Source organism: Lytechinus variegatus, chromosome 15, assembly GCF_018143015.1.
Source record: "Lytechinus variegatus isolate NC3 chromosome 15, Lvar_3.0, whole genome shotgun sequence".
NCBI lineage: Eukaryota > Metazoa > Echinodermata > Echinoidea > Temnopleuroida > Toxopneustidae > Lytechinus > Lytechinus variegatus.
In genome coordinates this window covers 30597916-30617116 of record NC_054754.1, presented here as the reverse complement: position 1 = coordinate 30617116, position 19201 = coordinate 30597916, and the positions used below count along the sequence as shown (strand labels likewise).

The 19201-nt window shown below is 35.2% G+C and overlaps 1 protein-coding gene across 2 annotated transcripts in view; it reads right to left on the bottom strand.

Annotated features, from left to right (window-relative positions):
• Nucleotides 1–4699: 4699 nt before the first annotated feature.
• LOC121428368 (N(G),N(G)-dimethylarginine dimethylaminohydrolase 1-like) overlaps nucleotides 4700–19201 on the bottom strand; it is a 31231-nt gene continuing 16729 nt past the window's right edge. For both annotated transcript variants that reach the window (XM_041624949.1, XM_041624948.1), the window contains exons 2-5: nucleotides 9951–10056; nucleotides 8725–8921; nucleotides 6548–6676; nucleotides 4700–5659 (exon numbers count right to left, since the gene is read on the bottom strand). In XM_041624949.1, coding sequence (XP_041480883.1) covers nucleotides 5537–5659; nucleotides 6548–6676; nucleotides 8725–8921; nucleotides 9951–10056 — 555 coding nt within the window. In that variant the 3' untranslated portion in view covers nucleotides 4700–5536. The remainder of the gene's footprint in view (nucleotides 5660–6547; nucleotides 6677–8724; nucleotides 8922–9950; nucleotides 10057–19201) is intronic.

The following is a 19201-nucleotide window of genomic DNA, read 5'->3' as shown; positions in this document are numbered from 1 at the left end:
CCTGTAGTGATGACATACCAGTATCTGGCCTAATAGTTGTTATTGATTCAATTCAACTTGTTCTACTCTTCACCTAGCATCTAGTTTCATGAAAAGTTCATTGGCAAAGCTATCATGAGATGCAATACGAGAAGGCTGCTCGTAATTTGTTATGCACCCATTAACATATTTTTTTTTGGGGGGGGAAGTCTTTTCTAGATTTATTTACAAATCAGATCATGACACAATGAAATTATTCAGAAATGGATGGTTTTGCTTCTTAATGAGTTAAGAAGTTCAAGAAATTTGTATTATAAAACACAGCAAATCATAATAAATTTGCGAACGCAACATTCCTTGCAAAAACTTTTTATGAAACTGAGCAGTGATGAAATGCTGAACACTCCATTACTCTTGCATTACATTATCGCACCATGCAGAAATATAGGCTGCTCTGCTATAAAAACCAAGAGTAATTCTACTGCATTATAGAGAATTCTAATAAAGTAAGTGATAAAGTGCTACTTAAGCAAGTATAATTGTCATCATTTTGAACAGTATTAATGGTATATTAATTCAAAGTATGTTGTGCTGATAAACTTAATGAATCACAAAATAAAAATTTTAGTGTATAATTGCATTTTTGGAGGCATCTTTTAGTGCCTGATTTACAAGCAGTTAGAAAATTGTTTGATGAAGAATTTTACTTCTGGTTGATTCTGCTGATAGGATCTGATATTCCTTGCAATTTATTTTCTTTAAAAGAAAATGGATGAAAGGTCATATCTATTCTGTGTACTTTATTTTTTGTCATTTACTAGTATTCATCTTTTTATTTTCTATTCTATTTTTAATGAATTTATCTGATGATCAACTGATGATAATTAAAGCTTGAAATTACAAGTGAGTCATTTGTTGAGACATTCTTATTCCTTGATTTGTTGTTTGAAAAAAGAATCTTTGAGAAATTGGGACTTCTTTCCTAAACGTACGTCTGATAGTAAAGCATCACAAAGCTGATCATAGCAGTATGTTAAAGTTATTGAAGAACTATAATATCACCAGCTAAATTGGTTTGTTCATCATCATATATTTCATTAGCTATACTTGCAATATGCACAAGTTGATCAACTTCCTTAACACATTTTAATTCTGATTTTGGCTCTTCGTAATCTAAATTTTTTTGTACAGTCAGAAATCACTTTATGAAAAGGACCCATCTCCAGTACAATGAATGTGGATTGTACAGAACAAGAAGTTAAAGGTAAATTCCAGTTTTGGTAACGATCTCAAAATTACTTTTTACAGAATCTAATATAATGACCACCCAAGTGTCTGTTTGTATGAATAAAAAATATGTGCCAAAGGATTCTGGAAGAAATTGTGTAATTGCTGAGAAAATAGCGCGGATTCCGTCACTTCCGTCGAGTCTTTATTCCAGCAATAATAATACACTGTCACACGTGTGCCTATCTGTGTTGGCGATCTTCAGTGTGATCGTATTTCAGCTTAGATTTTATGATTTCACAAAGTTCAGTTTATGTAACTGTACCAGATATTGATCCACGATGATATAGTCATACTTAATATTGGTTTACAGACTTTCTCACGAAATTAGTGTTTTACTGCAACTGCTATCATTTAGCTTTAACCCTATGACTACCAAGTTCTCTGGTTCCCATAGTTTTTGACAGGGACTCTGTTTCCAGTTAGCAATGGGATAATGGCCAACTATCTCACACGCTAGAAAAAAGTAAGAATTAAAAAACACAAGATGAACCAAATCTGATGTGACAATGTGGATTATTTTATTAATCAATCACAACTACTTATCATTTGCAATGATACTATTCAAAACATCACCAGTTAACAACTAAGAATTAACCAGCTACAATTATGTAATAGAATTCAGATTGTCCTTACAAAAACTACTCGTATGCTACATGTAAAAATACCACTTTTAAAAAAATGAAATATAATCTTGCCTTTTTAGTGCTTGTATGACTGGCTAGTTGCATCAGTTATTGCATCATAAGAAATCAAGAATACAATTTTTGTACGGGTTACAATAAAATGCATATTACATTCAAAGGAGATGCTAATTGTGAAATCTTTATAATCATGTTGATATAAAATATGAATTGAACACTAATAATGAATTGTTTATAGATCGAAGGAATTCTTTTCCTTATTCAATAAACGAAGTACAAATAGTTACGCCATGATACATTTTTTTATGAACAAATTATAATGGAAGATGATGATAATAGATGTGACATGAATATTCACTAGTTGTATGCATATTATACTAACAACAATGTTCATTCTTGTACTTCAAAACTATCTTAGAATTGACTTACTCTGCTTCTTAGGGTAGGTGAATTTCTGCAATTTGTTCAACAATTTGTGATATAATGTTACAAATACAAACTATGACAACAAAAACGATTCTAAAAAAATATTATTATGCAGGTTCGCATCATGAAATTGTACTTTATCAATGATCTAAACATGAAAATCTGTCGGTGCAGAGACCAAATATTGACACCACCTTTTAATTACAATTTTGATATTAACGAAGCAAGGGAGCCACAATCACACTAGTCTCGCTCTGGTCTTTAGTAGTTATTTGTTTGGAAAAACATGCACTCGCTCATTGCAAATAATAATAACATACAGTATTTATGAGGCACTGATTATCAACTTGCCTATACAACGGCCCACCATATAAAATAGTATACACACCAATAATATACACCTGTTCCTCTTGACTTTTCTTTCACCCGTAGGGGAGAGTGAAAAGCCACCAGGCTAGGCATGTTATCGGTGTGTATATTTTTTGCAATGAGTGTAGGGATTTCTGAACAAATGACTACTGACATCCAGATCTAGGCTACAATCAAATATGTCTGAAAGCTAAAGACTATTTCAAGCATCTTCTCCCACATTAAGTATTACTTAACAGCTCACAAATTAATGATAACATCTAAACCTCTCCCAAGTTGAATAGATAATAATAAAACATTAACATAGTGCTTCATACAATGTTTGTGAGCACTGCATACTATTACCCCTTTTCATTCAATGTCATTCTGATTTTTTCTTGTATAAATAAGTTACCTGATATTGTGAGCGCTTTGGGCCATGTGGGAAAAGCGTGTTATAAATATCGAGTATTATTATTAATATTACCCCAGCTTCGGCACGGCTACTCTTGTCAGACGCTCAAGCATTCAAGGAATTTCTTCCTACTGGGTGCCCATTTACTACACCTGGGTGGAGAGTGGCAAATGTAGATAAATGCCTTGCTAAAGGACACGAGTGCTGTGGGTGGGTTTGAACCCCGGTCCTTGTGATTCATAGTCCAGAGACTTGTTCACTGAGCCACACACCTCTATGATAGGATATCTGCAGTCCCAAGAGATTTGACTTAAGCAGCTTCACGTAGGCAAGAAATGATGAATTAAATAATAGATATTTCAGTTGTTTGTATCAGTTTGGATCCACATTATTTCACAGGAATACAGTTTTGGATTCCCTACGAGGACCCCCAAGTGCCATTCAGTGATGCCTGTGTTTAAAGGCCACCACACACCTAACGATTTCAGAATAAAACAGAATTTGATGCAAATATTTAGACATGGAATATCTTACGGTGTAATATCTAAATCATACATACATCAGAGAATTAAAAGATATTGTTTATAAAAGTAAACACATAAATTTAGATTGCTTATGGTTGTTCAAAGTAATTTTACAACAGAGGCTATCGGTACATGGCACTGTACTAACTTGAGAAATCCACCTGTAAGATGGTGCAGTTCAGATCACTGCAATATCTTTTCCTTGTTCTTGTTGCACGTATCTAAGATCATACATCTCATCATCAACACAAGACACTATAAATCATATTCAAAATTAAAACTTACATTGCGAATTGAATTTCGACAGTTTCCTGTCAATTTAGTATAAAAATTCTCTACGTGTTATACAGCTTTAAGAGGAAGTACACATATTGTCAGGGGTGGACTTTTTGAAAACCCCTAAATTACATTGTATATATATATACACATGTACATATAAATCACATAAATCATTTATTTAACATCACATCAAGTACACTTTCCATACTTATTGCACACAATCATTGTCGTTACATCCTACAGTATCATACTAATAAAAAGTATAGTGTAGAAATAACAAGACAGTGCAAATAACCAAACATCTATTTAAAAAAATGCAACAATGGTAAAATTGCATGAGTGGCTAGGCCTACTATTCAATCAAATGGGGTGGGAGACTTGCAGGCCTGAAATCACAAAGGTGGTTTTGAAAACTATCGACTGAACCTATGGTTTATGCAGATTTCATGTATACATTAATAGTACACTTAATTTACCGCGTATATATTGAAAATTGCCAAATTCTGATGCATGAATTTGTCACAGTGCGCCAAAATGAAGGCTGTTGCCATGGTTAAGTGCGCTATTTCATTCATGAGTCTACTGTTTTGAAGAGTGGACTCATTAATTCAAAACAGTGGACTCATGGCAACAGGTGACAATTTTGCGTAATGTGACATACACCATGGGTTCAAACGATGGTTTGCAAAACCACCTTTATGAATTCGGGCCATGGTGGTGCGGTACAAGTCGGATGATCCCCATCTCATAGGTGCTTCTTGGTTCTGTTTGACTATGGTCCATTTTCACCTTGGTCCGTCTTAGTAAATCATTCTTGATTAGAATGAATAGCCCAAAGTCACAAGGGAGTTCGCAGCTCTCAAAGTCTCCTTTAATTGGCAACAGTCATTAATTTTATATATTCGTCTTAAAACTTGGAAAAAAGATATGGATTATAACACCAGTCAAGACATTTGATAATAGCACAATTTTAAAAAAAGTTGCCAATTGCATTTAAATAGTGATTACGTCACTATCATTGTGTTGCCAATTTAGAGTACAGAATATCATGGTTTAGAAAAAGCCTCAGTATTCTGAGCACCAAATGTAATATAATAAAATATCTTCTTCAACAATGTATACTATAGATGGGCTGTTCAGTATTTATGATATGCTTAAATGGATAAAAACCTATCCAGTTTATACTTCCAATGTGAGTTCAGGCTAGCATCATTCATACCAAGATTTCAATGCAACATTAGATCAAAGGAAATGTTTTATTCACGTTCATGTCATGTACAAACATGTATTCAAAGTTTAATCAGCCTCGAAAACTAAAATGGAAAGATGAGAACTACATGCTATTTCAATACTAAAAAAAACATAGTAAAACACTGCATCAAAAAGTAAAATATTACAGCAAACATATCAGTAACATATGAATCTAGCTCTGAATGACTTACTTTTTATTTCGTACATGGAAACTGCCAAATGAAAATCTTTGCATTATTAGTAACGTACTGAAATGAGACTGCTTTATGCAACACAATATCATGAATGTTTTTATTTCCTGTACTAACATGATCTCTACAGCAGGAACAAACATAGATTTAATGCTTAATTTTTCATGATTGGAATTTCTTTTCAGGACAAGCTCATGCTTTGGGCTTCTTCTGTATGAGTATGGATCGACATGTGAGGGCGCCATCTACTTTTTTGAACTCACTGTTTGGCATCTCGATGCGATTCAGGGTGTGGCCAAAGAGTTCTTCAAATTTCTGTGAATAAAAGAAAATAATATGTTGAGATGATGACTACTTTTATCCATCACAGCATTAAGAGTGTAATGAAGACTTGCCGAAGTTGTAGATGTATATAATGAAAATTGCATGAGTTTATAAGTAGCATATGTTTATGAAAAGCAAAATTCTGTAATGGATATTACCACCAACCTATTTTTTTTTTGGAGGGGGGGTGCTTTTGAAAAATGGAAGTTTGTCAAATTGAATTAAGAACTGATCATGAATTCAGCTGTCGTCAACTCGTCCTTTATAGGTTCATTTCGTAATTGTTAATTTTAAAACATTGTTTAAATTAGAATACCTTTACACCTCATGACAGCAATGTATTAAAGTCCCATTAATCCATAATTTCTTATTCCTATCAGACAACAAATTATTTTGAAGATAATTCCTTTTTAATACAAATCACTTTAATTTCAACCAAGCGCCAAAATATTTGACTGTATAGAAACTAATGTCTCTGGGAGAAAAAAACTAGATCCTCTGAAGACCCACCTAAGTTGACATATCCAACTAAACAACAAGTGGAATGCCTCTGGCCGTCTCACCTGCATCACGCCGCCACCGCCGCCGTCGGAAAAGCGGCGCCTATAGTCTCACTTTGCTTCGCAGGTGAGACAAAAACAGACCGGAATAGAACTTTTACTGTTGCATCCTCAAGGAATGGAACAAACTCCCTCTCACTTTAAGAAAATCCCCAACAATCATTTAAAAAGTCCCTAAAAACTTTGTTTTAGGCAACTGCTTTATTTATTAGGTAAATTGAAATTGTGAGCACTCTGGGCCATTTGTGAAAAGCACGTCATAAATATTGGGTATTACTATAATTTTCCAAGCATTACTCATTGTTTTCTAATATAATACCTTGACACTTTCTGGGAAGTCCTCATGAGAACAATGTATTAGAGTCTTATTGACATAAACACAGTTAGCTGCACCATCGTCTGGAAGAGTAATCTTTCTGTAAGTGAATGTTGCTTTGCATTCGATCTCCTAGAAAATAGAGAAAAACAGAGCCAAAAACACAATACATGACTCCTGTAATTGAAAGATATGTTGGAATTTATTACAAAAAGGTTCAGATCACAAATTTATGAATATTTTGCTGTTGCCAAAGTACTTCAGGGCCCTGTCTCACAAAGAGTTGCAATTGATCCAATCAACCGCAACTATGGAAAGCCAGCAACATCAACATTAAAAATGCAAGTATGTTCAAAAGTTATTCTGATTTAGTCTGATTACGATGTATATTTATGCTTTCACTGTTTCCTTGAAAATTCAGTGTGCTTCACTTTGTTAACTTGTAAAGGACTTTGTCTTTGTGCAAATTTCTTTTAGAAAAAAAATTATGAAATTTTTGGATTTCCATATAGATGAGGTTGAGTAAATCAATCTCAACTCTTTGTAAGATGGGACCCTGTATTCAAATAATGGTCTGTAGAGACTGGTACTATTACTATTTTGAAGTATTGTACAATGCCTACTTCGCTTATTGTACCCGAGCAAATGGGAGGCTGAATGGCAAGACGTACCATCCAACTAGCACGGCTTTAGGAGGTGACGTCACAATACGTTTTAATTCATTGCGCTCAGAAAAATGAAGGAGTAATACACGTATAAGCCTGCTGGCTAAATGCGCAATGCTGCCCAAGGTCATGCGCTTGTGGGATTTTGCTTTTCGCTGTCAATTTTTTTGCTCCCTTTTCATAGATTACCGCAGAGGAAAACTCTTGTTTTTTCATATTTTCACTAAATTCTGACGCGTTGTAGAACACAAATAGCGAATATTCTTATTTGTGCAATGGTGCGAGATTTCGCATTGGGTGAAAAAAGAGACGCTCTATTCAACTCGGCTAATGCCCCATTGAATAGAGCATCTTTGTTTCACCTCATGCGAAATCTCGCACCATCGCACTCATGCTCATTCACTATTTGTATAATGTTATACTCTGGGAAAGTGCCTTTGTACATCTTGTGCAGCCTATGAAAGCATTTCATGAAATTAATGCATTTTCACAAGACTAAGTGAAAATACAATGCTCTCAGCCAATAAGATATGAGGATTTTCAGTAGCTTTCACAATATCTCTTCATGAAAAAAAAAATCCCAGAGCTAATGCTTAATAATAACAGGCTTATTAATGTGAAGTTCATGCAAGGTTTTGAGGGGGTATAGTATACAAATAATGCAATAAATAGTGCATGCAGCGCCCAATAATGAACGATATGCGAGAAGAGCCAATGGATATCCCGCACCGAGGTCCGTAGGACCGAGTGCGGTATATCCATTTGGCTAGCCGAGCAAAGAGTTCATTATTTAGCTCCTCCATGCACAAGAATGCATGGATTGTTCGTTTTATACAACTCCCCATGTTACTGAGTTGCCCCGAATGCTATATTTGATCTAAATTCTAGATAATTCCAGACCTCATACTATCCTGCACTCTGACGTCAGAGTGCAGGATAGTACTTTTGATAGTACTATTGGTATGACGTCAGAGTACAGGATAGTGCGTTTTGGATGCAATAGTGCAATTCACAGAATATCATGTGATCCGATTTGGACCAATCAGAGTACAGAACATTCTTGGGAGTTGTATAACATTTAATAGGTCAATTCTGATGCCATCTGAGCAAGTGCTGATAATTTGTATCAAAATCTTGAGTCCACCATCAGGAATCTTTTGGCAGAATGCCTTACATGGCAACACTAACACCAAGCTCATGGAAAGTAAAAATGGGTGAACAGAATATCTTTTGGTATAATAACTGAAAGGTGCATGAAAAAAATCGGAATGCCTTGCAGAATGCAGACGCAGTCTATTGTTCAATATGATACTGCTATATTCAATCAGATGTCTAATAGAGATATTCACTTATCATGAGACACCTCCATTAATCTGTGAAATAGGTGGACAAAAAGACTTCTCCACATTTTAGAATATTTGTGGTTATTTGAGGTCCTTCATGACTTGTGCCAACTCTGAACTGGTGTATGAGCGCTCTTTTAAAGCCAAAAATAAGCGGTATATAGGCCCTTACTTTGAGAGCTTTCTGAGCTTCTTTACTGGAGCCTACAGCGATGACCTCAGGTGCAGCCATGCTCATGAATGATTTCAGGTGCAAGGAGCCATCCGATAGCTTGATGGGTGAGACTGGGTAGTTTGAAAATGTATCAGCAAGAAACAGAGCTCCCTTCATGTTGGTCCTCTTGGAAAGTCCAACAAAGAACTCCTTCCCTGTTGAGATGAAAGACACCAAGATAATAGCAATCAAGGAATAAGTTGGAGGATCTCCGTCTCGTGACAGTGGTAAAACAAAGGTTAGTGATTAATCGTACGCTTGATTTTTACAATTAATTGTGGAGCGTTGTGGCCCAGTGGATTAGTCTTCTGACTTTGAAACAGAGGGTCGTGGGTTCGAATCCCAGCCATGGCGTAATTTCCTTCAGCAAGAAATTGATCCACATTGTGCTGCACTCAACCCAGGTGAGGTGAATGGGTACCTGGCAGGAATTCATTCCTTGGAATGCCGAGCGCGTAAAGGCAGCTTGAGCTACAGCCAGGGTAATGATATCAAAATCCTTCAGAAGCGCATAGAGAGCTTATTCATAATGTGATATGCGTTATACAGGGACTGAATATTATTATTATCATTATCATTATTGTAGACAATGTAATCATTCGTTAAATATGTTCTACAATGAATTCCTAAGCTTTGTGTTACAGGCCCCAGGATGTTTATGATCTATTTGATTAACCTTTTATATCCTTATCATCCTCACTATCATCATTATCGCCATGGTAATAATCATCAACATCATCCGAATGATCCAAATCACAATCATTATCAACATCATCATCATTTTCATTATTGTTGTCATCATCGTAATAGTAACCATGATCACCATCAATATCACAACAATATTACCATCAACAACACTGCCATATTCATCACAACCACCACCATCTTCATCATCATCATCACCGTTTACCAATTTATATATCGTTATCATTATTTCATCATAAATCTTCTCTTTGCCCTCCTTCCTCATTATCACCACACTTGAACGGATTATTTGTTTTTTTTTAAATCAGAAAAAGAAAAACAGATGAATAGCTGTTTTTATCCCCAAGTTATATGATTATAATTATTGTTTATAAGGCAATTGTAAGTAAAAACATCCTTTGTGATAGAATAAAATGTGTCAAGAGCATTTATCACAAAAGAAAATGTGAGATAGCAACAAATAATTTCAAAGATCATACCTGTGAATAACACATCTCCTCCGTCTAGTGTGGCGCCCTCTACCTCAGCCATGTCTACAACCTTCTGTCCCAGGTCAAATGAAAGAACTCTTCTGACCACGTCAACCTGAATAAAAGAAGATAAAATATGATGAGAAGTCTACATAGGACACATCCAACATGAAAGTTTATCTTTATGAAAAACAGAAACACAACAAATTCATAATTATAATACTATTATACATTTATTTTATTTTATTTTTTTTATTTATTTTATTTCCAGGCAAAAGAAAAACAAGAATATAAACACAAGAAATTACCACCGACTAGTGCCTGAGGATGTCTAAAAGAAAAACTAGTTTCTGTTATGAAGCTCTCCTCACTAGTCAGGGTTTACAAATATACAAAAATAAAATCGGTATAAAATGACAATATATGTTTAGATGCATTACTTATTAAAACAAAGAACCTAATAATAAAGAGTGTCTGTTTCCATGTGCAATTATGATATCCAGTCAATAAGAAATGTTCATGTATCAAAATAAACAATGTTATGCTATTATATAGTTATAGTTAGGACACATCACATTATCATTGAATGTATCTATTTGCTTCCAAATGAACTTCCCAATACCCTGGCTTCAGCCTGACAATCCTTCTTACAACACACAATTAATGGAAATAATTCCTGCCAAACATCCATTCCCCTCACCTGGGTTGATGACAGCAAAATGTGAAATATTTCTCACTGAAGGAAATACCATATTTAATGTGATTTGAACACATGACCTGCTGATTGAAATGTGAGAGTCAGAACCACTAGACCACGATGCTCCCACATAATACATTGGAATTATTGGAACTAAATATATGTACTGTCCTTTGTTCCGCTCTCTATCCGCAAATACAATGAACTACACTGAATAAGCCCATATCTTGTCACTTCGCCAGTCATCTGTACTGCATCAAATTTCACCTCTTAAACCAGTTGTGATAATTCATGTAATATATAATGTAACAATATAATGACTGAAATACTATGGTGCGCATAATATACAGTGCGTATCAAAAAAAGTTTACACTTTGAAAAAGCCCTGGGAATAAAAAAATATACAACATGTGGGTAATTTTGTCACTTGTAATTATGGGTTTGGAACTCATCTATCCAATGAAAGTAAAAGTTTTGATAGAATGTTACACTTGAGTGAGCACTGTCCATTTTTGTAAAGCTCGCAGAAATCTGTTTGCGCAGAAATGCTTGTTTTCACGCTGTGTCAAGGGGAAAGGGCAAAATCAAACTTACCCTGCGAAGCATTTCTCATAAATTTCCCAAGCACTTTTAGCCAATTGAAATAAAACGGATACATTCAAGCATTTTGTAACAATTTTGCCGCCCAAATTTGAGATTTCAACACTTAGTAAGCACAACCTTTACTCTTTTGTGCCAGCTGGATCCGAGGACATAACTGAATCTGAACAAAAGTTTATATCACACATCTCCAGCATTTTTCACTAAGTTTTTATCATTTAAAGTTGGTTTACATTTCATTTTCATTTAATACTTGTTTCTCTACACTTTTCCCAAGCTTGGCAATGATTAACAAAATAAAAATCAAGCCTAAGCCATTTCATGTAAATCACAGCTCAGTGTAAAGCAAATGTCGTCACCATGGACTTGGTGTGTGGGGGAGTGGGATGGGGCGCAATGCACTCGTCGAAGTGTTTTGGGCAAGGAAACAAGTTTAAAAAGGTAAAAGATATCTTCATATCACTTTTACTTGCTAATTTCCACGTGTTCTTCATGATTAAGGTCTACTTTTATTCGCATAACTATTTCAAAGTTCTGCGCAAATCATTTTTCACCAACTTTTCAAAAGTAAGTGGTGCTCACTCAAGCGGAAATATTTTTCGACAGTTATATCGTCATTTGCTTAAATGGATCTGTACCAATGCTAAAATGTGGAAAAATCGTCAGGATATTACAAATATATAATTTTACAGGATTTTTTCTAAGTGTAAACTTTTTTTTGATACGCACTGTATATTGATGTGCAGTATAATGTATGTATATTGCCAACAGAGAGAATTTCCAATTAAGGACAATAAATTAATGAATCTGAATCTGAATAGTTATGGAACCCACAAGCCTCTGGTTGAAATGAAAGGGTCAGAACCACTAGACCACAATACTTCTATGTGGATTATAATCAAAGGCATAAAAGAAAGATAGGACAGAATAAAAGATGGTAAAAAAGGAAAGGACAAGACAATGACATAGAGAACAAATTAAGGACTTGAACAGGACAATATATTGTAACAAATGTTCCAAAAAATTCACTACATACTGTAGTACACTACAGGCTTTGCATAGGAAATTGTGTTAACTGTAAGCCAAGCCATGGATTGCCTTGTATTAATTCAGATTACTGAGACACATCCAGAAGGGAAATAGTGCAAAATATTGACCAATCAATATCCAATTGATTAGTGAATTCCCCCTCAAAACAGAGCTTGTCATAATAAGCCATGGGATAATAATACTATGCGCACAGCGGTGGTACTCTATGGAGATTCTAACCTGTACACGGTGAACTCAAATTATTATCTGCATGACAGCACAGTCTTCACTGAACTACCAATGCTAAAAGCATGCATTTTCCTGTTCTGCTTACCTTATTCACTTGAGTACAATAATAACATTGGTTTAATGATTAGCAGACAAATTTGTCTATCAAAATTCAAATCATAGAGCAATATCTTGTGCAATGGACGCCTGGATTATTATAATATTTATTCCCCTTTTCTCCCCTTCACAATATTTGTCCATCTGACGGAACGTATCTCAGGGGTGATTCTCAAAAGTCAACATTGCCCACAGCATGTGGTCCATACACAGTTCATTGTCAAGCTCAGATTGTGGAAACTGATCAAAGTTTCATGTATTGCATATTCAATTTTTTTTGCACATTTGAAAGAAAGAATGCACATGGCCATTCTGAATATGTTTTAGTGACTGCATGGATATGCTACACTAAAAAAAAACAAGACAAAGTACCCTCTTGGTTCTACAAATTACCATATCATACCATTAAAACCCAAAACTAAATATAAAAATTGACAGACCCACTTTTTCCCCTTTGTTACATCAAGTCTACAGTAAAGAATCTTGTAGGGTCTGAATCACAGCAAAGTAGAGCTAATTTCTCATTTTGGTGATTGAGCACTCTTGCAGCATTGAATTCTTCCAGCATTCAATCTTATAACCAGAACACATCCTATCTTTACACTGGCTTTGCCTCAAACAAACAAATATTCCATCTGTTTTTTTTTTCATATCCTGTTTTTCATTCATCCGAATGCTTATAAATACTGGTGTAATTGAATTATGTAGCACAGGGCTGGCCTATCAGACTGCCCATTATGAAAACATGTTCCTTGGGCTAACATAATCTGTGCACCAGCAATATTAGACAGGGATAATACTCTTTCGTCAGAATCTCATTATAACAACCAACTCTTGATCCATCTACGCTGCTTTATGCTTCGAGGGCATCGAGTAGTTGGGAAAGTGCACTGCTGTATTACCCTTTTGAACAGATACAAGTAATTGTACATGTATATGTCAACACTTGGCTCAAGCTTTCTTCCCTATCATGTTCATAGCAATCAACTGTTTGGATGCACTAAAGTAAAAATGCTTGCCTTGGTATATATTCATTCAAATCACAAAATCAAAGCTACATATCAAATGCAAGATCTAATATCTTAATCTATCAAGTGTCAACATCAAATAACTAGGACTGGAATGTCTTGGAAAGGATATAATTGAATTCTTGGTGCCAAAGATACATGTAATATTGGTTATTTTGTGACATTTTCTCCTAGTAGTGGTAAAAGTAGTAGTAAATAAAAGAAGAAGGAGAAGAAGGGGAAGAAGAAGAAGAAAAGAAAAAGAAGAAGAAAGAGTAGGAGTAGTAGCAGTATAGTAGTAGCAGCAACAGTTGTATTAGTAGTAGCAAAATAATACAAAAGGTAGTAAATGATGAAGTAATAGTAGCAGTAGTAAAAATAATAGTGGTAGTAGGAGAAGTACATGTAGTAGTAGTAGAGGTAGAAGTAATAGTAGTAGTAGTAGTAGTAGTAGTAGTAGTAGTAGTAGTAGTAGTAGAAGTAGTAGCAGTAGTAGTAGTAGTAGTAGTAGTAGTAGTAGTAGTAGTAGTAGTAGTTTCTTGCTTGCCAGCATATAGCCTAATGTATGAACAATATCCACTCCCTGGGGAGTATTCTGGCAATGCTTTGTCAAGTCACTAGAATGATTTGGGAATTTTCAGTTACATTCACAAAGAGTAATCATAGCTCAGGAGAATTAGTTGTAAGATTACATTTTTAGAGATAATAGTTTAACATCTACTCTAGATATCAATGCAGTGACAGTGTAATTAATTGCTCAGACTTGAATCAATTTTGACAAAGCAAGTTGAGTTGGAATGCAATTTCAAATTAAATAAAATGTGAAAAAAATTAATGTATAGTTTTCCTAGAGTTGGCGGACATAGCAACAGTTCACAAAGTGAATTACATCAGATTCAGTTGGGATTTGGGCAGAACAATTACTACTGCAAATAGTAATCAACGACAAAGAGGAAACCATGTATGACTTTGAAATTTATTTGAATGAACCAGTATCCAAAGGAACCTATTTAGGAACGGAGCTCTTAAATTTCATCCCAATTTCAATCTCTACAATGTCATAATATGACAATTTCTCCTGTTTGAGATGTATCATAATATACACTATCATGGTTATAGAGACCACGCAGTACTAGTAAGTAGAGCTGCCAACCTGAAAAAGAACATTTCAGTATTTTCAAAGTTGAAAATCAGTAATTTGGTGAGGAAATCAGTATTTAAAAAAAATACCATAGGACAACACATAAAGCTGAAACTTAAGAAATCAGTATTTTACATTAAACTATCAGCATTTTTCAGTACTAAATACTGAAAATCAGTACTACTTGGCAGCTGTGATTAAGTAATTATGATCATGGCAGTAACAACAACAATTATAATAATAATTTATTAGTGATAGTAATAGTATTATAAATAATAATAATAATGAAAATAATGATAATGATAATTACAATTAATAATAATAAAGATAATTATTATAATAATAATAATAACAATAATGATAATAATAATGCGAATAGCCCCAGTTATATACCTCCAGAGCACAATCTACATGTTCCTAGAAGTAGAAATTTATTGTAATTTGTGTTAAGCATCAGACATCAAAAATTCTTTAATCATGCAAATGTAGAAGACTCTAATCTGCCAGATGTTTGCAATCATCATGGTTAGTCGAGACTCATCATCACTCTATCTCATTTGCGAGACACTTTTTTAATAATGAAAACTTTATCACATCCACTTGACAAGGTGCTCAAGGTGCTAATTGTCATTATTACCCTGGCTGTAACTGGCCATCATACGGGTACACAAGCATTTTAACGAATGAATATTCCTGATAGGTACTACCGATTAACCATTGGCGGCGGAAGCCCAAAAAATTAGAGGGGGTCTACCTGAAATTTTGTGATGGACAAATGTACAATAATTTGACAAGCAAAAAAAAAAGTCATCAACCTAAATTTTAGGGGGGGGGACAAGAGACATTTTAAGAGGGGTCCAACAGAATTTAGGGGGGATGCAGGAGACAAAATTGACAAGCAAAAAAAAGAGGTTATCAACTAAAAATTTAGGTGGGGATCGTCCCCCCATCTAAAATTTTTTGGGGGACCTGTCCCCCGTCCCTCCCGCTTCCGCTGCCTATGCGATTAACTATACTTGGGATGAGTGCAGGACCGTGAGGACATAATGTATTATAGAGCAAACTTTGCTCAGACCTCATTCAAAATAATAATAATGACAATTATAATAATAATTATAATGATAATAATAAAGCTACTGAATAAAGTTGTAACATGTTCCAAAATACTTTTGGCCAGGGTATTTGGATAGTAGGGGCAGACCTAAAATAAAACCTACATGTAAAAAGAGTCATCTTAATTTTTTTTTCTCAATCAGTTTATCCCTTTCAAAAATCAAATAATAGGAGTTTATCACTTTCCTACTCTTCTCTGTCTCCCCCACACCTCTTTCTCCTGTTTTTCTTCTTCACTATGTTCTCTTTTTTTAAGGGGGGGGGCATTCCCGCCCCTGATCCAGAATTAGGCTATGTCATGTGCTGTACATGTATTCCCCATATATCATTTGATTGAGTGGGTGCACTCCAGACAGTAATGCACATAGATCATCTCTCATTAATGCACTCTACAAGATGGAATGGTCTCAGGTGCGATCTTAGAATTCATCTCATTACTCCATTTCACTGACGATATCTTCAAGAACAGACCTCACCAGCAAGAAAGCAATGTGTGTTGTAGCACAGGTCCCAGAAGGTTTCCTGTCCACATTAGCCATTCCTCTAGGGTAGAAATCGAAGACAAGTATGATTTTGCTTTGGAAAAAACTAGCTCATCTACATGAGACAAAAGCTTCTATTCTTTGTTTCGAGGTTCTTCAGCTGAGAATGCATAATGTCTGTCTGCATGGGAAATCACCAATAATAATGATCACAGCTTCTTCTTGAACAGCGCATATTATTGTCTGACTTCTCTATGTGTTGGACATGATTGCCATGGCTGTTTAGCTTGACAAGTCTTCATGCCGTAAACAAAAATGTCAAGGAATTCATTCCTGCCAGGTACCCAATACCTCACCAAGCTCTTGTGCAGCAGATTTATGTTTAACCCAATCTGTGGCAGGGATTTGAACCCAGGTCCTTGTGTTTTAAATCATTCTTTAAAGACTTTCAATAGATAAATTAATATCTCTTCAATGATGTTTGGCTCAATTTACGTCATGTTGGACAAAATGATACCAAAGAAGACACTTATTTCTGGCTTCATGCATGTACATACATTTCTCAATACTAAAGCTTGAAGGTAATCTGTGTTTCTACCTCTATGACTAAACCATAAAACTTCCACAAAAACATTAAGGGTGGAAAGGGTGTAAAAATGCTGAATAATGACAGCATTTTCCACCCTTCTTAAAATGATATCACTCCTCTGCCCATTTAGGGGGGGGATTTACCCCTTTCCATCCTCTCTTACTTCGTACAAGAATAAACAGTAACCAATAATTTCCCTTTCTTAGATTACACACCTTTTTTCAAGGAATAATCTTTGTGATACCGAGGTAAGAAGAGATTGAGAGCATGGGTGTATGAGAGCGCTTTATAGAGGTGATAGCCCATGATTAATGTAAAGTATTACCAAGGGACTTATTACCATCTCACACTTATCTCATCAAGGATGCATCGTATCCACTAGTCTCCATCCCAGATGACTCATTTATTAATGGTTCTACCTAGACTAAGGGCTTGAACAAAGAATATGGCAGCATTGGACAAAAATATGAGGCTGGATTGAAAGTTTACAAAAAAATCAAAGTACCTTTGCAAATAGCCAATCATTACTATTTTTTAATGTCATTAATGAATTCTGATGCAATTCTTTGTAATGGTAGGCAGCTATAGGCAGCTCCAAGTTCTAGCTTTAAACTCCATAACAATGTCGAAATCATCCAATTGATGGAACAAGTATTAACTTGAAATGCACATGTACACGAATAAATGCCTTTTCAAAGACTTTCAGCGGGATGATATTTACACATGCTACATTATAATGATAACACAATATTCACACATAACACAGATACTACTAATATGAAGATGATGATACTGCTACTTAGTTCTACTACTACTAATACTCATAAAAATGAAATGATTACTGATATCATAAATGAAAAAGAGACTTAACAGGTGTATTAGATATCATTAATTACTTCAACCTTTAATAAGTGTAATCTAACTAAAAGCGATTATTAAAGCATGGCATAATTTAAGCCATGGGAGTATAAATTATGATGATACAGGAAGCCTATATTATGCAGGTAGCATTCTTAATAAGTTTCACAGCTGCTTACCGTGAAGTATTATAATTAGGAAGCAATGCCTCGATGGTTTCCCATTATTCGGTTGAGCAGCCAATGTGTTTCAGGAGTGCCAAAATTAACCCCATCAAAAGAAAATGATCCATGATCTGTCATTTAGGTAATCATCTTTTCTGTTGCATGTCATAATACCATAACCTCAACTATCTTCTAAGGCCTTCAAGGGAATTTAGTCCTTTTCATGCTGAATCCCTGGGGGATTAGGCTCCATCCATATCCCCCCCCCCTCTCCAGCAATAGGTGGTTTCAGACCAACTCGAAGTTCGTCAGTTCCAGGTATTCTCTGATCGGGGTAAATTTACCCCGATCAGAAAATACCAGGTATTTTGGTAATGTGAAAGCAAACTACGCGTAATTTCCCCGAAAGAAAATACCCGTTAATAGTAGGTACTTGGCAAAATTACGAGAACTTTCGCTGGGATTTTTCCAAGGTCGCAGGTATTTTGGCGATGTGAAAGCAAATTACGGAAACTTTCAGCCCAGCGTGTCGTTGGGTGCGGCAGCGTGGGTGGCTGCTGGGCTAGTGATTTTGAATCTCGCGCCTTGCCTGCTTATCAGACCATACTGCGCATGCTCGTAACTTCAGGAACTTATCCCGAAGAGTATGTTTCAGGGCGGTGTGAATGCAGGAATAATTAATGGGTATTTTTCAGCCTAAAAAAGTTCTTGTAATTTAACAGGGATTCTTGTGATCGAGGCGGTTTGAAACCACCTTCTGGGGCATGAGAACTCAAAACATTGTACCAAGTTAAATTTTTAGTACTTATTGGTTAATCTCGCATACATGTTTGCCAGTAAATGCTGGGTTTTATGAAATAAAAGCTGGTAGTTGGTGATGTCTTTTGTGGTTATGCATGGAGATTTACCTCGGCAGAGATCCAGGCGAGAATTAAAACAGTACAAGTTTGTTGTTTTTGGCTTAAAACAATTAAAACAATTTCTGAAGCATGAAAAAACTGAAAATTCATAGATGTAATCTTGTTTGTATTTTCATGATATATATAAGACAGGTGTTCAAATGACCATTTTAACAATAAAAATTAAAAAGGATGGATTACAATTCATTACAGATTAAAGGGTATCCATTAGTAATGGGCAGACAGCAGGAAGGTAAGACTTCCATGATATATGTATGGTATTTACACTGATCTAGGAGTTCTCAAGTCTCAACTCCCCGCTTTGATCACATAGCT